The 26,846-nt window shown below is 48.9% G+C and overlaps 1 protein-coding gene across 1 annotated transcript in view; it reads left to right on the plus strand.

The window, feature by feature from the left end:
• Nucleotides 1-2,237: 2,237 nt before the first annotated feature.
• The window catches only part of LOC147009437 (uncharacterized), a 37,975-nt gene continuing 13,366 nt past the window's right edge, over nt 2,238-26,846 (plus strand). The window contains exons 1-3 of the mRNA XM_085862085.1: nt 2,238-4,481; nt 5,263-5,457; nt 10,322-10,426. Of these exons, the coding sequence (XP_085718211.1) occupies nt 4,424-4,481; nt 5,263-5,457; nt 10,322-10,426 (358 nt within the window). The 5' untranslated portion in view covers nt 2,238-4,423. The remainder of the gene's footprint in view (nt 4,482-5,262; nt 5,458-10,321; nt 10,427-26,846) is intronic.

The raw sequence follows: 26,846 nt of genomic DNA on the forward strand, positions 1-26,846 counted from the left end.
CGTTAAGCATATCCACCCGTGGTCAAGGGTGACCTAAATGAAACAGTGTTCAGGTACACGTCGCTGTTTTTCCACTTGACCATTCGTCACGTACCGCGTTGTGGGATGTTTTCTGGCTCAGCGTCCAGTTTTCTGTATTATCGCTCGTATCATTATTATACGAATTAATTAGTTTCTGATCCTGTTAATATGCTGTTCGGAATGTTTTCCTATGTGCATTTCTCTTGCGTGCGCATCGGAATTTAAAGCTCCATGCGCAAAATTTTGAGATGTTCAAAAAACAGGTGTTATATTCTAACGTTATTAGATTTGTTTAGTATATTGTTGCGGGGCCGGGTATCGGCGATGAGCACGACCGCTAGGTGGAGCAGCAGAGTCGGCTCCACCGAACACCTGGAATTTAGATCGTACCTTTCGGAAAACTCCGACAAGTACAGGTCCCTTACCGAACCGTGAATCGTCAATAAGTACACCACGTGGTACAGGGTTATTTGCCAATCTTCAAAATACCTAGAGCTCCACGTGGCGAGTTTACCGAGTATTCACACCCTCGACGGCACTCGTACAGAATGAGCCGCTAGCTTGCTCGAACCGTGTGTGACCCGAGCGGATGATCACCGAGATCCGTCGGTCCAAATGTCCCCTTACGGCTGCAACAACGGCTTGGCTAATTCTCCAACACGCACCGTGTTAAACCAATAATAGAAATACAAAAACGAACTGATACATTTAACACGTGGGTTTATTTTTATGGGGGCAGGGGAGCACGCAAGAAGCAGAGTTATCCGAATAATAGAGAAGCACGTATGTACAGCCAAGAACACTTATACAATTCATACTTACTAGACTGGCGCCACACACACACACACACACACACACACACACACACACACACACACACACACACACACACACACACACACACACACACAACGGTGGCCACATCCTTTATTGAGGCCTCCAGCTCAGAGGGAAAGGCGAGCAGAAGACCAGAGCCTGCCTCGGACCTGTCCACCTCATGTGGTCTTCGAGCTGATTCGAACCGGGCACCAGTGAGAGGTGAGCCAAATCCAGACACCAGCGAGCGGCTTCCCGACCTTATGCCGGCAACCAAACTTCTCCTCTGTATACTTCCATGAGACGGCGCGCACCCCTTCCGGTTCTTGTCTTCCCCTTCCGGCGCGCACCCCTTCCGATGCCTTCGCCCTCCCCGCTCTCCCTCACTGGACGGTTTTGGCACGCAGAATCACTCGCCGCCTTGTCATTGGCCAAAACGAGCAGCAAGTCCGTCGATTGGCTCGAGGGCGTGGTGACGTCACGCGGACCCCTTTCTCCCTGTCGGGGGATCTGATTGGGTGAGCAGCGGTCACCCCACCCGTAGCACGCTGATTGGTCGAGGGCCGCCGCGAGGCTCCTCCTTGAACTCCGCCCACCAAACAGCCAGAGGAACTTTATTCTGCGTGGGCTCCGCCCACGTACGTGCTGACAAGCACGTAGGCAATGGCGTCGGCCAGAGCGAAGTGAAGGTGATGCTGGTGTTGTCATAGTTATGAGGGGTGTAAAAATGAAAGAAAACCCTGACTATCAAAGTAACTCACAGTGCAAGTACATTTATTCACCCATTAAACGAGGGACGGGGACCCTAACTAAAGACACGTACTTACCAATATAACTGTTCTATAGGACCTGTATGTTGAGTTCTCAAGGCTTCCAGATTCGCAACAATATTATAATACTGTCGAATGAAAAACGAAATGTTTACACCATCCTAGCTAAGTGGTCTCATCAATTATGGAGAGATTTTTGAGCAAAATTGACCTATATTGTAAATTGGTGTAATGTGACCTTTTGACCTTGAAAATTGACCCTCAAGGTCAAGGTCGGACGTGTCTCCTTTTCTCAAAATGTTTACTTTGGTGCCTTCTACATGCCAAATGTGGTGCTTTTGTCCAGTCTGTCACTGTTTGGCCATTTATTTACCCTAACTGACCGGACTATGATCTCCGGCCCTGAGGCCGCGACCAGAGATAACTCCATCATCCAATAGGCTGCAGATCTTACACAGCCGTAGCCACTTGACTGAGACTACCAGGTCAGCAGGGTTACGCTTTAAAGTTTCCGCGATATCTGTCGATTGGCACGGCAATCTAACTAGAGGCCACACCCTCGGCGCCACACTTTGTGATTTTTCTGCCTCGCAGAACAGATAAGTTAGTCAGCACTGGCGAGTGACTTGAGCCAATTAGTGGGGTAGAACATCCCGCTTACACCAAGCACGGATTAGACCATTGAAGGAAAAGACGTGACGAGCAGATTTGGAGGAACAAACACCAAAAGTTTATTTACAATGGTGAAGAAAGCATGTGGTACATTTAAAAGAGGGGGTGTATTCACAGGCATTGGTACAGCAGGGACATACAGTAATTTGTATGGAGTGTGCAGCAAAAAACATCCAATGTGGTCCAAAAATACAAAGACAAAAGAGCAGAGTTCCACCGATTCTAACTAACTTGAACAGACTTAATTATTTAGCATTACAGACACCATCAGGGTCATTCCGAAGAAGGGAGATTAGGGAGAAAGATAAGAGAAAGTTTGAGGCGTTGTTGACATCTGCGCTTAACCGGCGCGGGCTAAGGAGCCTGACACTTTCCTACACTGGGGCAAGGCAAGAGAGAGGACTGGAATAGAGGGGTGTCACTGTGGGGCATGGTTATTGTTCCACCTCATCACTTGGCGCTCCGCTGCGGCTTGTGGTGCTCACCTCGAAACCACCACCAGAAAATGTGCCCATAATAAAGCCAAAAATAACCTCAAAGAAAACCCCAAAGAAAATCTTTGAAACCTTCCCAAAAGAACCTCAACGCCAACTTCTGAAATATCTCCAAAATAACCTCCTGGAATGCCGTTTTATACGCTCCATGTGGGGTGGAGCTCAGTGTCTCTGGCAGGCATAGCCATGCGGCGCAGCAACTGATCTCTGCCGCTCATGTTCCGAGCACATGATCTTCAATGAGCCAGATTTCACCTGCATCCCGACATCACCCGCTCCGCTAAATCGTCGGACTGGAAGTGGTTTCATTGGTCTTCGAGACAAGCTACAGGGCCGATATCCCAACTTAATGTGGGAGGCATCTTGCATCGCTCCCCACTGGTAGTTTAAGCATCCTGGAGGGTCGCGGATGGTTCTCTGGGCAGCGAGATGGTTGCCGCTGACAGAGAGGAACAACAGAAATGCCAACGCAAACTTTTGCTAGATGGTAGCGAGCTTCATTGGTCGTGGTGCTGACCAGCGAGAATGATGAGTTGAGCCTGGGTGAAATGACGCCCAAGCAGGGGTGAAGTGACGTCCATGCAGGCACGATGGTGGTTGCTGTTGTTAATCAATGGTGAGTGGTTGAGATGGTGGTTGGAGAGATGTTTTGAACAGTGCCTCGTTGGAAGAGTGATGTAACTTGCAGACAAGAGTCTGTTAGGAAGGTTTGGGTGTGACAGAGTCTTCAGTAGAGTAGTTAAATTGAGCAAGAACTGGCACGGGGAAAGGACGAAAAGGGTTGTTAGTGGGAGGATGTCAAACTGGGACGTTGTAAGTATACCTCAGATCACAAGTACTTGAACCACTGTTGTTTGCAATTTATCACAGTGGCACCCACAGATGAAAAAGTACTTGTACATACAATAGGCCATGATGCACAGGTGTCTGAGGGTGTTTGGGTATGTCAGGAAGGTGTTGGAGGACGAGTTTAAACTTGAACTTCGGAGCCGCCCATTGTGAATGGATGACACCCCAGGGTCCTCGGGCAAATGCCCTGGAGAAAATTATAGGGACGGCTGGGTTGCTGTGCAGATGCTGCCGCATAAAACAGCTTTGCCTTGTGAGATGTCCTTTGTGTCGAAAAAGGCAGGGATAGTTAACATTTCGAGGCGCCTAATTAGCTGTGCACTTATTTTAGTGATGATGCTGTTCCACAGTTATAATTCCTTCAGTGCATGATTGAAACCGTATCACTTTCCCGTGAAAGCTCACACAATCCGCTTTTTATCCCAATGACCTGTACATCAGATGCAATGCCATCTCACCACCTCGAATTTGTGCCATAGCTGAGCCTCTTCTTCTCCAGTTCTCCAAACATGTGTTTTCACATCCGTTGTTGCCCCATGCGGCTGAGGTGGTCAAGCCAATGTAGACATGTTCCTTCCACTGTTGGTCCTTGGTCATTCTGAGGATGGTCCAAATGCAGTGAAAATGGAAAGGCCTCAGGCACCTCACATGTTCTACTTTGATGGTCCACGTCTCAACACCATTAAGCAGAAGGGTTAAGACCACATCAGGATACACTGCCTGCTTGGTTGCTGCGGACAGATTGTTATCCTGAAAAACAGGCTTTTTTTCAAACATCCAAAGGCTCTGACAGCTTCAGCAATGTGGTGCAATACTTCCTTTCTCAACTCACCACCATCTGTAATGTCTTGCTTCCAAGGTACTGTATGTGAAATCCTCAAAGTGCGTTTCTGTTGTCGCCTTCTATCCATGCTTGTGTGGCATCATCACCTTGTGTATGTATGTTATCCCACAATAAACCATTGGGTGTGTGTGTGTGTGTGTGTGTGTGTGTGTGTGTGTAGAAGGTATTGGGATCTGAGGAGTATTTGAGTGTACAGGCAATGCATACATATGGTCTTCCTTTAATATTTAATGCAGATAACCCAGTACTACCTATCAGTGTCATGAACTTGAAGTGAATTACCATGGACATGATCCATGTGAATGTTGTGGTTCCATCAGATTTTCTTCAAAGTGGGTTCCTTATTTATTGTCTGAAAGTTAGTTATATGGGGAAACTGTCTCCATATTGGCAATATGTGCTGCATGGATTACATCTGAGCATAAATTATCCTTCATACTCATCCCTGATGTTTGTGTGTAATGTCTTCTCATCATTGAATGTCTTTATTCTAAAATTGCTCAACAGGCTCAGATTTTATATTAATATCTAAATGTTGGTATATTTTATATGTGGCCAAATCAAAATTTACATCATCATGTAATACAATTACAGTATTGTCTCAGCAACAATATATTTATGGGGATGTCAAACGGTGCGTGTCTGTGTGTGGTGAATGTTCAAGTGTTGTTACTCTTTTGGGAAGAGGATAAGGTCTCAAGTACAGAGTAGTTCACATGTAGGAACTGTGTAGATTCAAGGTACTCAGGGTGGAGCAAACATCAGGAAGAGTGGTATGTTTACTGTCTCTTTAAAGGTTCGCCCACAATGTCTGCTGAAGTTGGTGGTTGGAAAGATTCCTGTCGTGTGCAGCCGGATTCGGAACAGCTGACTGTGCTCGGGTGTGAAATGAAGGTTGAGGAGTTGGAAGGATTTCCTGAGATTCTGCAGATAAAAATAGAGGATGTGAACTCCTTTGGTCTTGAAGAGGAGCAAAGTGACCCACTGAATGGTGAGTTGTATGATCTTCATCACTTCTGATGGGATCTGTGATTGTATAGCACTGAGTTTTTTTTATGTTGTTTTGTATAAATGATCGAGGTTCACGGAAGACCTATAGCAGGATGGAAGAGAATAAAGTGGAAAGGGGGAAACACCAGCAAAGCAGAAATGAGAGTGGATGAAGGGTAGGGGAGATGAACACTGAGGGTGAACAAGCTGCACACAAGTTGAATGAAACACAAGAAGTAGAGGAAGGGGGTGAAAAAGAAAACCCCAAAAACAGCTCGTTGTAATTGTATGTAATTTGCAAATCAATGCAAGTTGGTGAGAAAACCTTCTCTATTTTGGGTTCTCTCCATTTTCTTTTGCCTTCTCAATTTTGTTGGTTGTTATTTTGGGTGGTGGTGAAATTCCCACTGAAGTTGTGGTCGGGTGAGAAGCATCTCGTAACGTCGAGGCAGTTTGTACACTGTACAGAACATAATGCTTTGATATCGTCATCCTCTGATACGACGCTATTCCCATGGGGAAATGTTTTATTTCCTCTCTTCAAGGAAGAACTCAAAGCGACGATTTTAATGCGATATTTCTTAAGCTACGAGCAAATACAACCCGTCGCTTCGCTGACTGGAATATTAAAGGGGGGGAGTAAAAAGGAGGGGAGGGAGAGACAGGAGAGATAGTGAGGTGAGTGGAGGGTGAGGGGAGCATGCCAGGGTGTGGAAAGGGAAGGCAGCATGAGGGGAGGGCAAGGGAAGGCAGCATGAGGGTAGGGCAAGGGAAGGCAGCATGAGGGGAAGGCAGTATGAGGGTAGGGCAAGGAAAGGCAGCATGAGGGTAGGGCAAGGAAAGGCAGTATGAGGGGAGGGCAAGGAAAGTCAGCATGAGGGGAGGGCAAGGAAAGGCAGCATGAGGGTAGGGCAAGGAAAGGCAGCATGAGGGGAGGGCAAGGAAAGGCAGCATGAGGTTAGGGCAAGGAAAGGCAACATGAGGGTAGGGCAAGGAAAGGCAGTATGAGGGGAGGGCAAGGGCAGGCAGCATGAGGGTAAGACAAGGGAAGGCAGAATGAGGGGAGGGCAAGGAAAGGCAGCATGAGGGGAGGGCAAGGAAAGGCAGCATGAGGGGAGGGCAAGGAAAGGCAGTATGAGGGGAGGGCAAGGAAAGGCAGCATGAGGGTAGGGCAAGGAAAGGCAGCATGAGGGTAGTGCAAGGAAAGGCAGTATGAGGGGAGGGCAAGGAAAGGCAGCATGAGGGTAGGGCAAGGAAAGGCAGCATGAGGGTAGGGCAAGGAAAGGCAGCATGAGGGTAGGGCAAGGAAAGGCAGCATGAGGGTAGGGCAAGGAAAGGCAGCATGAGGGTAGGGCAAGGAAAGGCAGCATGAGGGTAGGGCAAGGAAAGGCAGCATGAGGGTAGGGCAAGGGAAGGCAGAATGAGGGGAGGGCAAGGAAAGGCAGCATAAGGGGAGGGCAAGGAAAGGCAGCATGAGGGTAGGGCAAGGAAAGGCAGTATGAGGAGAGGGGAGGGGAGAGAAAGGCAGTATGAGGGGGGAGGGGAAGGAAAGGCAGCGTGAGGGGACCGCAAGGTTAACGCAGTGTTAGTATTCAGACCGTCTGGACATAACCACTGTCCAGATGACTGGTATACCGAGGGGGTTGGGGGGGGGGGGAAGAGGGGAGGAGGGAGTGGTTGAGTAGCTAGGAGGTAGGGAGACCGAGGAGGTGTGGGGGAGTAAGGAAGGGTGTGGGAAGGGAAGGCAGCATGAAGGGAGGGGAAGGCAGCAAGAGGGGAGGGGCTGTCCAGACAACACCACCATCTGGACACACCCAGAGATAGCCACCATCCAGACACATATGGTAATAACCACCATCCAGATATGAGACAGAGAGAGGTGTTGGAGGATGCTGCACTGCATTATGAGGGAGTAGAGCGAGGATGGGACAAAGAGAGAGAGAGAGAGAGGGGTGTGTGTAGTTGGGGGTGGGTGAGTTGGCATAGAATATGCTCTGCTTTATGAGCAACACATACAAAACACACACACACACACACACGGAGAGTCCCAAAATGACAGATCCAAATATACCTATATATGTACCTCTACGTTGTATCATCTGCCGACTGGACAACCCGATCAGGACATGAACCGTATCGCCATTGACTATCGGGAGCTCAGCAAGCGGCTTAAGCACTCAAGCAAGCACTCCAAGTAAAATAATGGTTAAGGACAGCTAGCTTGGCAAGCGACAGCTATGTCCAAATGTTCAAACTATGTCCGAATTAGACAAGTGAACTCGTTTTTTTTTAAGTAGTCGGTACTGCTGCTAAGTTCAATTATGGGGTTCAAATTTTGTAATTCAGCTTAGTGTAAGAGATTCTCAAGGTTACGGCATGTGTGGAAATAAAATTAAGCCACGAACGCTGGAGTCTACCGGCGTTTATAATCATTGCAATGTACCCAGCGGTTCGTAGCTATGATGAACAGGCATGCCTGTTCCAAGTCAAGGCATGGCTGAGCAGTCCAAAAAACTTGGCTACATACCCCAGCGAGGTAACCCAGGATACGCCTTAAGATCCCAGAGAGCGAGGTGGATGGGGACAAAATAAAATGTGACCCTCCAGTACAAAAGCAGTCAGAAGTCTCAAAACTTCAATATTGAGTTATTGGATTTATTTGAAAGCCCATAAAATAAGCATCACAACGGTATATCATACATGGTGGTCCGTCGCAAACTGAGATATCTTACAATGAAGTTTTACAACACACGTTATGGAGAAAATCGAAATAAACGGATATTGAGGCCCTGTCACACCTTGACGATTTAGCCAGCGTATGCCGACGTATGAAAAATTTTGCTAAAACGCTGGCACACGTCGAATACGTTATGGGTAAGTTTGTATACAAGCCTGGTGTTGGCTTAGTGGTTAGCGTGGCGGCTTGGGATCCTAGGGTCCTGCGTTCGAGCCCCGTTGGCGCTGAATTTACACCAGGAGGTTGACTCAGCCTGTCATCCTTACGAGGTCGGGAAATGAGTACCAGTGTACTGGTCCTGGTGTATGCCCCGGTTAGAATCGGTGTACCATATCCCTTTGTGTCGTTAGAGGCGACCAGGGTTGGCGTCAGGAAGGGCATCCGGCCATAAAACATTGCCTCAAGAAAAGCTAACCCCTGCTCAGCAGGGAAAAATGGCTGTAAAAAAACGGCTGTTTTTTATTTTTTAAAGTTTGAATACGTTAAGAGCACACTTGCATACATCGTAGTACGCTGGCTTTCTTTCGTAGTACGCTGAGCTGTTAGACAAATTTTCCATGCTTTAAATTTTTCGACGTATGCCAGCGTATAACTCACATGTTCCGCATAATGCTGGCCATAAGTTGTCGGCTCGTTGACACACGTCGACACACGTTACTCATAAGTCGAAACACGTCAAGGTAATGGTTAGCGTCAGTGTTCCAGACTCCCTCGTTTTTTTTTTTTTCCTTCGGTATGACGGTGATGTTGACACTTCGATTTCTAGTGCGGTTATAATATAATATAATTAATAGGCTGCCGCTCAACGATTTAAATCAAAACCGCACTGGAAATCAAAGTGTCAACATCACCGTCATAACGAAGAAAAAAAAAATAAAAAAAACCAGGGAGTCTGGAACACTGACGCTAACCATTACCTCGATGTGTTTCGACTTATGAGTAACTTACAAGTAACGTGTCGACGTGTGTCAACAATCGTGTAACGTGCCTACAACTTATGGCCAGCATATGCGGAACGTGTGTCATACGCCGAGTACGTCGAGAAATTTTCAACATGCTGAAAATTTGTCGACGTACTCGGCATACTCCGACGTATGCCAGCGTACTACAATATATACCAGCGTGCTCTTAACGTATAGAAAACTTACCCAAAACGTATTCAACGTGTGCCAGCTTGGTTCGGCAATTTTTTCATACGTCGGCATATGCTGGCTAAAACGCCAAGGTGTGACAGCAGCTTCACACTTCGATGTCTACTGCGGTTATGATTTGAATCGTCAAGCCACAGCCTATGAATAGCCTACGCCACGTGATCGTCGGTGATACGCTGCCGCGCGCTATGCATAAATTAGACTATCGTTGGGCATAGGTTGTGAACGCCGACAACACGCTCACCATTCGTTGGTATAAGTTATCTATATGCGATTGAAACATTCTGTGTACGTTACTAATACGTTATGCATACGTCCAACACGTTATTATACGCCCAAAACTTAAAAAACATCAATAGTTCAGCGTACACCAGCGTTTTACATACATTTTGATACCTTGCCATACGCCAGGTAAAACGTCAAGGTGTGATAGCCCCTTTAGCTTCTGGAGTTTGAGAAACAAAGTCCTTAGCAACGTATACTCGCAATAGTTTCTCAAACTTCACAAGCCAATATCCAGTTATTTCGATTTTCCCAATAACGTGTGTTGTGAAACTTCATCGTTAGATATCTCGGTCAGTTTGTGATGGATCACCATGTATAATACACAGTTGTGATGCTTATTTTATGGGCTTTCAAATAAACCCAATAACTCAATATTGAATTTTTGCGATTTCCGACTGGTTTTGTACTGGAGGGTCATAAATAAGGCCGTTAATTATCTTCAAAAGGCATGTTTTTTAATTAACCCAAACACCCAATTTTCACTCATGCACTTCCTTGGAGTTCTCTTGGCATGTATGCAAAGTTTCAGCATGCTTGGTTTCATGTTTTTGGAGTTATGGAGGAGACTGACATGCACACACACACACCAACGCGCACACACACACCAACACACACACATTTATTAGTGTGGATTTTAATAGCAGGAATCTGACACAAGACTATCTTCATTTAATAAAAGTTACTTTTTCCAGATTTATTTGTGGAAGTGAAAACCGAGCACGACATTGATTTCCACCCGGATCGACCAGAACCAAATGACTCTGAAGCTTCTTTCTTCAAGAGCCATCCCAATCAAGGTTTGTGTCAATGCCAACACATTTTGATTTGGACATTTTGATGATGTACTCTGGTGTTTTGAAGAAGAAAAAAAATCCTACGTTTTGATTTCATTGCTTGAAGAAAAAATATTCGTGATGGTAAATCAATTTCTCAAACATCCATTATCGTTTTCATCATTTGGTGAATTATTTTAATCAACAATAATGTTCCTTCTTTTATCCTGTTATCCTAAATTTGTACAATATTCAATTCTAATTGAGCTTTAATGTCACACTTTTTATTGCTTTATTTTCCATGTTCATATATAATCTTGGCTCATGGAAAAGTGAGGTGACAGAAACATGGCAACAAATTGACAATTGGGTAGTGAGGCCACAGTTGGATGAGAGAGAGAGAGAGAGAGAGAGAGAGAGAGAGAGAGAGAAAGAGAGAGAGAGAAAGAGAGAGAGAGAAAGAGAGAGAGAGAAAGAGAGAGAGAGAGAGAGAGAGAGGGAGAGAGAGAGAGAGAGAGAGAGAGAGAGAGAGAGAGAGAGAGATATATATATATATATATATATATATATATATATATATATATATATATATATATATATATATATATATACATACATATATATGATTGTGTGTATATATATATATATATATATATATATATATATATTGTTGTGGGCCGGGGGTCCAGTGGCGAGAACGACCACGAGGTGGGAAAAGCTTGCGTTGTCTCCCACCAAACTCCTCGGAATTGTAGGCCGTCGCTCGGAAAACTCCGCAACCCGGCGGGTCGTTTAACCGACCGTGGAACGCCAATATCTCTACCGCGTGGCGTAGGGTTATTTTGTCTAGATCCAATGTACCTAAGTAACCACGCGGTCTCGGCTACCGGGGATCCACGCCCTCAGAACTCCTGGCCGAACCGGATTCACTCGACTGGCAGCGGTAAAATTACACCTACCGACTACCACTCTGCCACCCACCTTTCCGACTCGGATGCTGTTGAGCGGGCCTGCCCAGGACTTCCCGGCGACAATTGTCCGATTACCGGGGAAAAACCCCCGCCTAAACTCAGATCCAAACCATGCTGGACCAATACAAGAAGGGACGGAAACGGACTCAGAACATTTCTGTGATGATTTATTTACAGTAAATGAAGACACAAAGCAAGACTTAACATGAATATGCAAGCAAGGAATATTTACAATGATCCAAAAACACTTATTCAGTTCTACTTAAAGACAGGCCCACACGCAGACACACACACAAATGAAAAGAAACCCAGAGTTCTTCATTGGACCCTCACAGCTGAGGAGAGAGACAAGCTTGGGATCAAAGTTCGGATGGGTACCTGGCTATCGGAGAAAGGGGGTACTCCGTGCTGCAGCACCTGACAATGGTCGCTAGTTTGGTCCCCAGTCACACGTGTGGGACTTGAGGTTCGTGGCAGAGCTTAGGTGGTGAATGGCCAGGGTCCACGGAGGGGGGGTCGGGGTCGCTCTTTCCTTCCTTGTAGAGGGCCAGCAGAGACACGTTCGCCACCTCAACGACCTTCTGCTCAACCCTCGTGACAGCCCTCGTAACAAACACTGTTACCACCCCTTCGTAACAGCCTTCATAACTCCTTCGTAACAGCAAAAACCCACAAAAACTCTGCTCTCAGAGATGCTCGGGGATTTTTTAACCTCCCTCAATGGGGAGGGGCCCTTGGTCTAACACACCTCGCTGTCCACGTTTGATTGAACAGGGTCCTACAGCCCACCCTTCTGGGGTGGGGCCTTGGCCCCTGCTGGGAAACCCCAGTCGCTCTTCCATGCGGGTCATACTTGACGAGTAACAATATCAACACCGCAACGGCCCTTGCCGGGAAACACCAGCCACTCTTCCACGTGGGTTCATACTTGATGAGCAACAGTATCAATGTTGCAAAGGTCGTCGTGAAAGAGTTACAACGTTTGTGGGAGCCAAGAAACCAGAACCGCGAGATCTTGCCTTGGCATGTCAGGGTGCGAGAAGGCAGCTGGTTGGTGGTGGATCGTGATGGGCCGAGGGGTCATGCAGATGGGATGGTTGTCAGATGGCTTGTTCGATGTAATAACCTAACTAAATGAAATCACAATGCACGCCTTTGATTCTCCCACAAGACAAAAGGAAGGGGATCTGACTATACACATACTTTATGACATGACTGACTTTTGGGACATCTGAATGTTGAATGCAAATGGTTTCCAGATCCGTAACAATATATATATATATATATACATATACACAGCTTTAGCCTGGTGTTGGTGTAGTGGTTAGGGTAGCGGCTTGGGATCCAAAAGGTCCTGAGTTCAAGCCCCATTCGCTGCTTGAATTAATACACACCAGGAGGTTGACTCAGCCTGTCATCCTTCCGAGGTCGGCGAAGTGAGTACCAGTGTACTGGGCCCGGTGTATGCCCCGGTTAGAATAGGTGTACCATATCCCTGTTTCGTGAGAGGCGACCAGGGTTGTCAGGAAGGGCATCCAGCATAAAAACTAAGCCAAATCACTATGCGGATCATACGGATGATCTGCTGTGGCGACCCCTAACGGGAGCAGCCGAAAGAAGAAGAAGATATATATATATATATATATATATATATATATATATATATAGTGTTGTGGTTACCAAATTCGCAAACCACCATTCAGGTCCCTTAGGTGAGGTATCTCGGCAAGTATATGTGTAGTTAGGCCCACACCCCGTTGTCTAGTGGGAATACATGTCATTTATGCGAGCTGCGACTCTTCAGGATAGCCGTTTTTCTTTTACTATCTTTATTTTGGACCAACCGCCATGATCACAACCACAACATCAACCACCGACCACAACCACCGCTTCACCACAACCGCCACGACCTTCACGTCACACCTCGCAACCGTAGCATCGCCACCGTTCTTGCCCCGCTGTGGGTACCGGTGTTGGACTCGTGCAGGGCGCACGTTGAACAGCGTGTACAAAATCACGGATTTTGTGCTTCAAAAACGGATCAAAAACGACACACGCCCACTTTTTGCCGTCCAATCGGTGAGCGAGGGGCGATTTGGCCCCGCCTCCAGAACGATCGATATATGCAAATTTGTGGATCAAAAAGCCTTCACGCCCACTTTTTCTCGGGCCAATGGGGAGCGAGGTGAAAGGTCGAAGGGAGGGGGTCAAAGGCGAAGCTACGGGGGGGATAAAAGGATGGTGTTCGTCAGTCAGCAGAACGAGAAGGAGTCGGAACGGAGGGGACGAGTGTGGAAGTCTGGAGCCCGAAGCCTGCAGTAGCTGGAGAAGCTGAAGAGAGTCGAACGAGGAGAGCCCAAAGAAGAGTCCAGGGTGGAGAGTCCAGAGGCGGAGAGGCGGCAACGGCGAAGGCAGACGAGGGGGTGCTCGCGTCGGTGCCGGGAGCTGCACGCCCGAGGGAGGCCGGCAGCGCGACCTGGCCGAGGTGGAGACGCACAGCAGGGATAATAAAGATCCTCTATACCCCGAGCATCAGCAACCCCCTCCTGTTTCCCCCCGCGCTGAGATAGTGCGACCAAGGGGGCCCCGTTCCTACCCCCTACCAGACACCGTCCTCGAGGCCCGCGGGTTGCGGGGCCATCGCCACTCCGCGTCTCATCACCAGACGGGTAGGCCCGACCCGGTCTCGGCCTCAGGCCTGCCTCATTCTTGGGGGATTTCTTTTCCTTGGTTTTGGGTATGTGTTGTCGGCGCCGTCTGTGAAGTAGAAATGTATAAGTGTTGCCGTGTGCTCGGTAGTCGGTATTAGCTCTGCATTGTTTTCGCTTTTATATTTGCTTTTTGTGTAAATGGAATTGTGTTTTCTTTTTTTTGTGTGCTTTTGGTGGAATTGTATTTGTGTGCTTCCCGTGTGCTGCGAATAAATGTGCTTTATTGTTGAACTGTTCTCCCGCTTCGCTTCGTCTTTTCCCCCATTGAACCCTCATCTTGCTTCACGTAAAGGGTTGGTAGTGGGCTGAATACACCCGATAATTAATCGAACCGTCGAGGTCGACGATAACACCGCTCGGTTATTCTGATAGTACGGAACGGGTCGCTTAAGTGGCCCGTGTCCGAAGTCGACCTGCGGCGAGGTGCGATCGCCCGGTCTACCCTCCGCGTGGGTACTTAGGTAGGTCGAATTTGGCGAGCAACCCTATCCCACGCGGGGGCTGATTGGCTCGATCGCGGTGAGACCGAAAGGTCCACCCGTGACTGGTTCCCGGCGTTAGTCCGAGAGGGTCACGACTGGATTGTCCGTCCGGTGGGCGACGTGCCGCGATTCGAGTTACGTGGCCGTCAGCACGCCGGCGGGCGCGAAGACCGCAACAATATATATATATATATATATATATATATATATATATATATATATATATATATATATATATATATATATATATATATATATATATGTATGTATATATATAGCTCTGGAAAAAATTAAGAGACCACTGCAAAATTATCAGTTTTTCTGGTTTTACTATTTATAGTATGTGTTTGAGTAAAATGAACAGTTTTGTTTTATTCTATAAACTACTGACAACATTTCTCCCAAATTCCGAATAAATATATTGTCATTTAGAGCATTTATTTGCAGAAAATGACAACTGGTCAAAATAACAACAAAGATTCAGTGTTCTTAGACCTCAATAATACAAACAAAAGAAGTTCATATTCATTTTTAAACAACACAATACTAATGTTTTAACTTAGGAAGAGTTCAGAAATCAATATTTTGTGGAATAACCCTGATTTTCAATCACAGCTTTCATGCGTCTTGGCATGCTCTCCACCAGTCCTTCACATTGCTGCTGGGTGACTTTATGCCACTCCTAGCGCAAAAATTCAAGCAGCTCGGCTTTGTTTGATGACTTGTGACCATCCATCTTCCTCTTGATCACATTCCAGAGGTTTTCAATGGGGTTCATGTCTGGAGATTGGGCTGGCCATGACAGGGTCTTGATCTGATGGTCCTCCATCCACACCTTGATTGACCTGGCTGTGTAGCATAGAGCATTGTCCTGCTGGAAAAAACAATCTTCAGAGTTGGGGAACATTGTCAGAGCGGAAGGAAGCAAGTGTTCTTCCAGGACAACCTTGTACGTGGCTTGATTCATGAGTCCTTCACAAAGGCAAATCTGCCCGATTCCAGCCTTGCTGAAGCACCCCCAGATCATCACCGATCATCCACCAAATTTCACAGTGGATGCGAGACACTGTGGCTTGTAGGCCTCTCCAGGTCTCCGTCTAACCATTAGACGACCAGGTGTTGGACAAAGCTGAAAATTGGACTCATCAGAGAAGATAACCTTACTCCAGTCCTCTACGGTCCAATCCTTATGGTCTTTTGCAAACCTCAGCCTGGCTCTTCTTTGCTTCTCATTGATGAAGGGCTTTTTTCGAGCTATGCACGACTTCAGCCCTGCCCCTAGGAGCCTGTTTCGAACCGTCCTCGTCGTGCACTTCACCCCAGCTGTCATTTGCCATTCTTTTTGTAGGTCACTTGATGTCATCCTACGGTTGTTGAGTGACATTCAAATGAGTTGGCGGTCATCCCAGTCAGTGGAAAGTCGTTTTCTCCCTCTGCCATTCTGTAGCTTCGTTGTCCCCAATGACTGCTGCTTGACCTTGGTCTTGTGAACCGCCGTCTTTGAAATTTTAAGGATGGAAGCAACGTGATGCTCACTGTATCCCTCTGCCAGTAAAGGCAGAATTGAACCCTTCTTTTCTTCACTCAAAATTTTTCTTTTCAACTCTTTTTGGCATGGTCAATAGTTATTTTTTTGATTCCAATTACTTTTGAGGTACTACTGGCACTGTTTTTGCCATCCAGCTGGTCCTATTGCAAGAGGATAGTGATGACCACAGCAGTGGTTTTTATACTTTTCCTTGTTAAATAAGATTTGGTTCAGATGATCACCTAATCAGTACCTGACGAAGTAGAATGAGGTGTGCCTGTGTTGGAATTCAACAGACACTGGAATGGAATGGCTGCCATACATGTAAAGATGTTGATTTTAATTTTTTTTGCAGTGGTCTCTAATTTTTTTTGCCAGATCTGTACATATAGAAAAAAGGTATGTATATATGCGTATATATGTATATAACTATATATGTATGTGTATATATATATATATATATATATATATATATATATATATATATATATATATATATATATATATATATATATATATATAATTTCTGTTAACGTCTGCGTGTAATTTGACGTATCTCCTCCAAAATTGCAGGACGGATTGTCGCCACTTTCGGCATGCGGATGCTCTGTGGTCTAAGGGCTATGTGAGATCGTGCCAGACGGACAGGTTTGGGAATTTTGGGTGATTTTCTCATTTTTACATTCGTTTGCATGGCGACGTGTGACATCACCGCTGAGAGGCCTAATTCCGTCATGACATCATCGGTCATTCGCTGACGTCATTACGTCTGTCGTTGACAGACCGTCACTGCCGAGAGGCGTAATGCCACTCCTCGAAAACAGCATCTGCAATGTAAAACCCTCTTCTGCACATGCTGACTCCCTCAGAAGGTGAATTTGACACAAAAAGTGTAACAAGAAACATTGTATTTAAAGTAAAGATTAATTTTTTTAAAATATTATTTCTGTTAATGTCTGCGCGTAATTTGACGTTTCTTGACGGGGTATAAGTCTGGAGACTGTGCTGGCCATTCCATGATTCGAAGCCTACCGTCTTGTTTTTTTCTTCTGAGGTAGTTCTGACATAGCCTGGAGGTATGTTTTGGGTCGTTATCTTGCTGTGGTATGAACCTCTGACGAACTAGGCATAGACCAGAGGGTATTGCATGGTGCTGCAAAATGCTGTAGTAGCCCTTTTGGTTCAGGGTGCCAGTCACTCTGTGCAAGTTGCCGAATCTGGCTCCAGCAAAGGAGCCCCAGATCATCACGTTTCCTCCTCCATGTTTGACAGTTGGTGTCACACACTGAGGAACCATCCTTTCGCCGACTCAACGTCGTACAAAAACCCTGCGCGATGAACCGAAGGTTTCAAATTTTGATTCATCGGTCCATAAGACCTTCTTCCAGTTTTCAGTAGTCAACTGGTGGTGCTTCATGGCCCAGGCAAACCTCTTTTTCTTATTTTGCCATCTTAGCAATGGCTTTCTTACTGCCACTTGACCTGTCAAACCTGCAGCTCGAAGTCTTGTCTTCACAGTTGAAACTGAGACTTCTTTACTTCGACCAGCATTAAGCTGTGCTTGAAGTTTCTGTCCTGTGAGCAGACTATCACGCAAGCTGTTGATTCTCAGAAACTTGTCTTCTGATTGTTTTGTGGCTTTGGGTCTGCCAGACCTCTTCCTGTCAGAGTTTCCTCCAGTTTCCAAGTGCCTTTTGATGGTGTAGGAAACTGTACTCTCTGACCCCTTGGCTAATTTGTACTTTCTCCAAAGGAAAGACCTTCACTTTTAAGGGTTATAATGGTCTGTCTGTCTTCCTTTGTTAATTATCTTTTTCTCGCCATTATGATAGCAATATACTACTTCCTGCATTGCAATGTTGTCCAAACAATGCTTCAGAGGATGCAGCAATACAGTCTGTTCCAACACTGCTTTTATACTGACAGAGGGTTTATTTATATAATCAACAAAAGTTGGGACAGCTGTAGGAATTGCTTGCATCAACTTTCAAGGCTTAATTTACTTCCATTGCTGCAGAACAGCTGCAGTTACGAACCCATTACTTGTTGCCTGAAAAGGGTCTTTTTAACAACTCTGAAATTTACATTATTTTTCAGTTTTTGGTAACCTAAACTTTTTTTAACCTCTGGCAGTTCACCTCTTAGCTTTGTACCATTTCAGGTTATTCACTGGACTTGAGCTGCTTAAATTTCAGTAAAAACTGGAAAAATGTGGGGGTGTTCTCAAACTTTTGACCAGTAGTATATATATATATATATATATATATATATATATATATATATATATATATATATATATATATATATATATATATATATATATATATATATATATATTGTTGCGGTCTTCGCGCCCGCCGGCGTGCGAACGGCCACGTAACTCGAATCGCGGCACGTCGCCCACCGGACGGACAATCCAGTCGTGACCCTCTCGGACTAACGCCGGGAACCAGTCACGGGTGGACCTTTCGGTCTCACCGCGATCGAGCCAATCGGCCCCCGCGTGGGATAGGGTTGCTCGCCAAATTCGACCTACCTAAGTACCCACGCGGAGGGGAGACCGGGCGATCGCACCTCGCCGCAGGTCGACTTCGGACACGGGCCACTTAAGCGACCCGTTCCGTACTATCAGAATAACCGAGCGGTGTTATCGTCGACCTCGACGGTTCGATTAATTATCGGGCGTACTCAGCCCACTACCAACCCTTTACGTGAAGCAAGATGAGGATTCAATGGGAGAAAAGACGAAGCGAAGCGGGAGAACAGTTCAACAATAAAGCACATTTATTCGCGACACACGGGAAGCACACAAATACAATTCCACCAAATGCACACAGAAAAAAACACAATTCCATTTACACAAAAAGCAAAAGAGAAACACAATGCAGAGCTAATACCGACTACCGAGCACACGGCAACACTTATACAATTCTACTTCACAGACGGCGCCGACAACACATACCCAAAACCAAGGAAAAGAAATACCTCAAGAATGAGGCGGGCCTGAGGCCGAGACCGGGTCGGGCCTACCCGTCTGGTGATGAGACGCGGAGCGGCGATGGCCCCGCAACCCGCGGGCCTCGCGGACAGTGCCTGGCAGGGGGTGGGAACGGGGCCCCCTTGGTCGCACTATCTCAGCGCGGGGGGAAACAGGGGGTTGCTGATGCTCGGGGTATAGAGGATCTTTATTATCCCTGGTGTGCGTCTCCACCTCGGCCAGGTCGCGCTGCCGGCCTCCCTCGGGCGTGCAGCTCCTGGCACCGACGCGAGCACCCCCTCGTCCGACTCTCTTCAGCTTCTCCAGCCACTGCAGGCTTCGGGCTCCAGACTTCCACACTCGTCCCCTCCGTTCCGACTCCTTCTCGTTCTCGTTCTCTTTTCGTTCTCGTTCTCCTTCGTTCCGACTCCTTCTCGTTCTCGTTTGCGACTCCTTCTGACTGACGAACACCGTCCTTTTATCCCCCCGTAACTTCGCCTTTGACCCCCTCCCTTTGACCTTTCACCTCGCTCCCCATTGGCCCGAGAAAAAGTGGGCGTGAAGGCTTTTTGATCCACAAATTTGCATATATCGATCGTTCTGGGGGCGGGGCCAATTCGCCCCTCGCTCACCGATTGGACGGCAAAAAGTGGGCGTGTGTCGTTTTTGATCCGTTTTTGAAGCACAAAATCCATGATTTTGTACACGCTGTTCAACGTGCGCCCTACACGAGTCCAGCATCGGTGCCCATGAGTGGCGCGAGATGACGGTGATGCGATGGTGGCGAGTTGTGACGGTAAAGGTCATGGCGGTTGTGGTGAAGCGGCGTTGTGGTTGGTGGTTGTTGTTGTGGTTGTGATGGTGGCGATTGGTCAAAAATAAAGATAGTAAAAGAAAAACGGCTATCCTGAAGAGTCGCAGCACGTATAAATGACATGTATTCCCACTAGACAACGGGTTTGGGCCTAACTACACATGCACTTACCGAGATACCTCACCTAAGGGACCTGAATGGTGGTTTGCGAATCTGGTAACCACAACACTACCCCCTTCCCTTTTTACAGACTCGTCCCGAGTCGTCAAATTTTCGTGTGCCATCATGTGTAGTTTTCCCCTAGTACATTTTACCTACGGATCCCTGAGTGCGACATTCATGGTATTCGTGTCCCCAAAATAAATAACCTGAGGGCTGCGTAACTATCTAAACAAACTCACTCATACGGACGACTTAAATAAAATTGCCGGCGCTAAGACAAACATGCCGGGGGCGCACTCATATTTACAGTACATCTTAACCTTAACTTACAAATTTTACACTAAACCATGGCCCAGGATCATTGAACTCTGCAAAGAAAAGCAGTTAGCAGGGAGCCAGGCTGCCCACATGCAGTCTCTGGCTCAAAACAATGCAGGTGACAGGGAACGTGGCTGGCTGCTCACACGCAGTCCAAGGCCTTCCCTTTTGAACTGAACGCAGTGAACCACAACGGTGCTTGGGCCGCACAACGCAGTCTCCGTGCCAGCTCAAGTGGCACACGCAATGAGCACAACGAATGAATGGATGAATGGATGGACGCAAAACACGGTGCACGGGCTGCCACTGCAGGCCCGTGTTGTAGCTGCCAACAGGGCAGTTCTCGCAGCTTGCAAACTGTTGCTTTTACGATCCTGGCGCACATGGCAATGAACAGGGGGGGGGGCAAAGCAAAAATTGAACGGGGCTGGTGAACGTGGGCAGTGGGCATGGCATGGCAAAGGTAGCAGGCAAACACAGCCCGCAGAAGAAGGCCGCTGCAGGCAAACTCAGCCCGCAGAACCAGGCCGGCACAGGCCTCGAAGAAAAACAGCCAGCAGATGAACTGGCCGGCACAGGCCTTGCAGCACACAGCTGCCGATGAAGTTGGCCGACCTCCGCCTTGAAGCAAAACACGGCCAGCCGATGAAGTTGGCCAGCCTTTGCCGTTCAATGGAGGTTGGTGGAGGGAGTGCGGTGGTGCTGGCCACTTGGAAGGCGGGCTCGGACCTACCTACCTGTCTCCCTCCCACCTATCGCCTTTGCCTGTCACTGTCCATACCCACTCCCTTAATTTGTCAAACCCCAATTTAGCCCCAACTTATTTTTTTGTTGTTTTCATTTTTACTCCCCCACTATAAATCGTCCCCTAACCCCCTTTATCGTCCTTGTTCGGCTAACCTATCCTGTCACCTAGCCTACTCCCAACCCCTACGTTCCCTTCCCGGAGGGGAATAAGGGAGAGCTAACGTCCTGTGTCGAGGCCCACCGAAGCCTCAGAATGGCCTCCCCAGAGTTCGGCGATCTTAACACCAAGTGGGTCCAGCGGCCCACAACGACAGCGAGGGGATGGATGGTGCGGAGGGGTACATCTCCTAATCTACCCTAACCATTTAACTGTTAAACTACCCCGGGGCTTTCAACAAGCGCTTCTCGCTTAAACTATTGGTTCTAACAACCCAGATTCCCGTCGCCTGTGTTGGTGTCCTCACAATTTCGGGCCTCGCCCCCCAATTTTCTCTCCGTGCCCTCACACGGTCTCCTGGCTGGGACACGTGGCTCCCTTTGGCAGGCACGACCCTCTGCCGAATCTCCCGCTATGGCACCCCCGGGCACTACACTGCCTCCGAGCCTACCAGCTCCCTAACACCGGGGAGTGCCCCCATGGCACCTCCCCTGAACCGCACACGTGGCAGGCCGGCCTCCCGGGCCCCTTTCCGAGGGTCACCCGTGCCCACAACACTGCCCACGCGGCTAATGGCGCCCCGGGCCCCCGCACCAAGCAGGCGCACCCGTGCCCACTACTCTATCCCGCCCCCCATGGGCCCATGGCCTACCACGGCCGACTAGCCTGGTGCCCGGGGTACCCACTCAGCGATACTCACCTTTCGCAGCCACGCTCCCAAGCCCGTCAACAGGGCTCCTGCACCCCTCCAAATGGGTCTCGAGCCTACTTTCCCACCAACAACAAAACGACCTCCATTTTTCAATTTGACTAACCCAGCTAACTCACTCTACACTGACCCCGGGGTCCCTTGGGCGGGAGTCACTCCTCCCCCCAATCACTCATCGCACCATGCATTCCCCATTCACTCCACTCACACAGACCCGCTGGCCTCACTCACTCAACAAGTACTCACCTCACAACTCACCAACAACTCTTCAACACACACACCGCTGAACTCTGCCATCCTTCTAACTACCTCCCCTAACTAGCTCGTGCTCCCACGTCGTCCCTTAAACTAGTAGCACGTTCCTTTTAACACTACGTAGCTAAACTACGTCAACTCTACACACTCAAAGTCTGTCTCTGTCTCCTAACTCAAAAATTATTTCCCATTTTCCCATCCTAAATCTGGCTACAATCCCTCTAACTAATCCATTCCACGGACTCCATGAGGACTTACCCCTGCCCCATTGAGTCGGTCTAACTAAGCTAACCCTTCCCCCTAACTAGTTTCCATCCTGTGCCCAGGTAAGGGGGTCTTTCACCCCTTGCCCAGGAATCCTGTACACCCGAAAGTGAGGCTTGCCTTTTTTTTTTTTCCATGCGCAGCACCTGCGCGGCAACTCAGAGCTCGCGCACTTTGCACCTGCCCGTGACGTCATGCAGCTGCACGTGTTCCTCGTCCCTCCTTGGACGGTGCCATCCGGCAGAGATACCCCTCCTGCCGGATTCCAACCCCACGTGCAGCCATGACGTCACCGTGCGCAGAAAAAAACACAAGCCCCACGTCTCGAGGGGTTCCCCACGCGAACACATGTGCTTTGCCCATTGGAGCTTAACACACACGATCGCGTGGAGAACCCGTCCGGTCCAAATCCATTTACCTGCCTAAACTTTGTCCGTCCGCGGGATCGGCAAATCCACCGCGTGCGTTTCCGGACCGGGACTTCACTCTCGCAAGCGAGCACGTGGTGGTCTCGTGCGTTGCACAGCACGAACCGCGTGCTCACTGCTGGGTGAACCCGGCACGGTCCTCGAAACAACTACAGCCGCTACTCGGCTTTCTCTCCTCTGTCGCCGTCTCCGTCTCCATTCCACCCACGCACACCTGCGTGTTACGACGCACACAGTCCACTCCATCACATTCACACCGGGAGACGCGGCTGCGTGCTCCCGCATGCCAACCGACATCTCCCTCTCATACCGCTCTCTCACACACACGGTCTCCCTGGCACACAGCGACCTTGCACACGGCCGTTCACTCACGCGTGCGGGGGCACTCACCCGCGGTGCCTCACTCGCACTCCGTGCCTCATCCACACACGCGGGGGCACTCACCCGCGGTACCTCACTCATACACACGGCGACATTCACACACGCGGTCTCTTCCACACACGGTGCCTCACCCACACACGCGGGGGCACTAACCCGCGGTGCCTCACTCACACTCCGTGCCTCATCCACACACGGCGTGCTGGGAAGCACGCACTCCGGCACCATCGCCACCACACCACTCACACACGGAGTCACTTCCACACACGGGGACGCACTCACACCTTGCACCACACACACAGGGACAACCACACTGGGGATTCGTGTCCCCACAAGGGTCTCCGGGGCCTCTATACCCCCCAAGCTCTCCGTGCACCCGTCCACAGCACCCGTCCCCTCAACCTCGCAAAGCACGACCGAACTCACCTGGTCGTGACTCGCCTCAAGGGGGCATACTCCCTCCCCTCGTTCCTGGAGGAGGCCATCCAGGTGCTCGCACCGGGTCCCTGCACGCTCCGCGAGCTCACCCCCATTGTCCTCCACTACCTCTGTGTGTGTGTGTGCGTCACTTACCCCGTCTTCCTCGTGTAGTCTTTCCTCTATTTTTTCTATCTCCCGTGTCTCTGCCAACTCAGTCACCTCTTCGCCCTTTACCTCCCTTGTCTCAACTATTATTTCCGTCTCTTCCCTTGTTATCTCCCTCGTGCACGTCTCCGTCACCCCAATTAGTTTTTCCCTCTCAGTTACCGTCACTTTTTCCGTCACGACCCTCGCCCAACACGTCCCCCGAATTATTTTTTCCTTACCCGCCTCCACCGCGGGCCCGACAGCCGTTGCACTCCCTCCCAGCTCGTTCGCTCCCACACGTGGAGTTGCCATTTTGAGCTCCGCGGTTACTGCCTTCATGCCCGCCTGCAGGCTTCGGCCCATGTTCTGCCTCTCACCCCGTAGCTCTTTCATTTCTTCCTTCATGTTTGCTTCCATTCCGTTCATTTTTGTATCCATCTTTTCGTTTATTTGTTGTGTATTCGCATCCATCGTCGTTTTCACTTCATTCATTTGCTTGTTCATGTCTTTCATTTCGTTTTTTATTTCATTTGTCATTGCCGCCAGCATGGCGCATAGCTGGGCCACGTCGGGTGCGCTTGAGTGAACCGTTTCGGCAGGGGTTGGGGAAGGGTCTTGGTGGAGAGGGGGGGGGAGGTGTCATACACCGCGGCTGCTGCCGTACCCACCTCGGGCCCTGGGTTCAGTTGGGCGAGTCCGTGTTCCTGCACAATCAACATTTCCTGCTCGGGGATTCCATCCTGGACCATGGATCCTACACATTCTACATCCATTTCTAATACCCCCGGCTCCCGCTCGCCTTGAGACGCCATCTTGCTTCTCGTGAAGGGTTAATTTGCTCGCTCGTAATTTGGAGGGAATCGGGGGTCGCTTCTCTCACCCCTGGACCGATTCCCGTGAATTTAATTGGAGACAGGAGAGCCCGTTTTCCTGTTCTCCGATACCAGTGTCGCGAGGAGGGCGATGAATTTGTATCCCACTTCTGACACCAGTGTTGCGGTCTTCGCGCCCGCCGGCGTGCGAACGGCCACGTAACTCGAATCGCGGCACGTCGCCCACCGGACGGACAATCCAGTCGTGACCCTCTCGGACTAACGCCGGGAACCAGTCACGGGTGGACCTTTCGGTCTCACCGCGATCGAGCCAATCGGCCCCCGCGTGGGATAGGGTTGCTCGCCAAATTCGACCTACCTAAGTACCCACGCGGAGGGTAGACCGGGCGATCGCACCTCGCCGCAGGTCGACTTCGGACACGGGCCACTTAAGCGACCCGTTCCGTACTATCAGAATAACCGAGCGGTGTTATCGTCGACCTCGACGGTTCGATTAATTATCGGGCGTACTCAGCCCACTACCAACCCTTTACGTGAAGCAAGATGAGGATTCAATGGGAGAAAAGACGAAGCGAAGCGGGAGAACAGTTCAACAATAAAGCACATTTATTCGCGACACACGGGAAGCACACAAATACAATTCCACCAAATGCACACAGAAAAAAACACAATTCCATTTACACAAAAAGCAAAAGAGAAACACAATGCAGAGCTAATACCGACTACCGAGCACACGGCAACACTTATACAATTCTACTTCACAGACGGCGCCGACAACACATACCCAAAACCAAGGAAAAGAAATACCTCAAGAATGAGGCGGGCCTGAGGCCGAGACCGGGTCGGGCCTACCCGTCTGGTGATGAGACGCGGAGCGGCGATGGCCCCGCAACCCGCGGGCCTCGCGGACAGTGCCTGGCAGGGGGTGGGAACGGGGCCCCCTTGGTCGCACTATCTCAGCGCGGGGGGAAACAGGAGGGGGTTGCTGATGCTCGGGGTATAGAGGATCTTTATTATCCCTGGTGTGCGTCTCCACCTCGGCCAGGTCGCGCTGCCGGCCTCCCTCGGGCGTGCAGCTCCTGGCACCGACGCGAGCACCCCCTCGTCCGACTCTCTTCAGCTTCTCCAGCCACTGCAGGCTTCGGGCTCCAGACTTCCACACTCGTCCCCTCCGTTCCGACTCCTTCTCGTTCTCGTTCTCTTTTCGTTCTCGTTCTCCTTCGTTCCGACTCCTTCTCGTTCTCGTTTGCGACTCCTTCTGACTGACGAACACCGTCCTTTTATCCCCCCGTAACTTCGCCTTTGACCCCCTCCCTTTGACCTTTCACCTCGCTCCCCATTGGCCCGAGAAAAAGTGGGCGTGAAGGCTTTTTGATCCACAAATTTGCATATATCGATCGTTCTGGGGGCGGGGCCAATTCGCCCCTCGCTCACCGATTGGACGGCAAAAAGTGGGCGTGTGTCGTTTTTGATCCGTTTTTGAAGCACAAAATCCGTGATTTTGTACACGCTGTTCAACGTGCGCCCTACACGAGTCCAGCATCGGTGCCCATGAGTGGCGCGAGATGACGGTGATGCGATGGTGGCGAGTTGTGACGGTAAAGGTCATGGCGGTTGTGGTGAAGCGGTGTTGTGGTTGGTGGTTGTTGTTGTGGTTGTGATGGTGGCGATTGGTCCAAAATAAAGATAGTAAAAGAAAAACGGCTATCCTGAAGAGTCGCAGCACGTATAAATGACATGTATTCCCACTAGACAACGGGTTTGGGCCTAACTACACATGCACTTACCGAGATACCTCACCTAAGGGACCTGAATGGTGGTTTGCGAATCTGGTAACCACAACACTATATATATATATATATATATATATATATATATATATATATATATATATATATATATATATATATATATATATATATATATATATATATATATATATATATATATTTGTGGATTTCCGCCCGCCGGCGTGCGAGCGACCGCTTTTAGCCAATGGCGGCCGCCTCACCCACCGAATGGACAATCTAGTCGCAGCCTTCCGGATCGAACGCCGGAATCCCGCTACGGGTGTGTTTTGAACACACCACAGCCTAATCAACACTCTACCTGCGCGCTGCAGGGTCAATCGCCGAATCGTCGA

The sequence above is a fragment of the Eptatretus burgeri genome, chromosome 17 (assembly GCF_056783735.1).
Source record: "Eptatretus burgeri isolate ZD-2024b chromosome 17, Ebu_testis_v1, whole genome shotgun sequence".
NCBI classification, from domain to species: domain Eukaryota; kingdom Metazoa; phylum Chordata; class Myxini; order Myxiniformes; family Myxinidae; genus Eptatretus; species Eptatretus burgeri.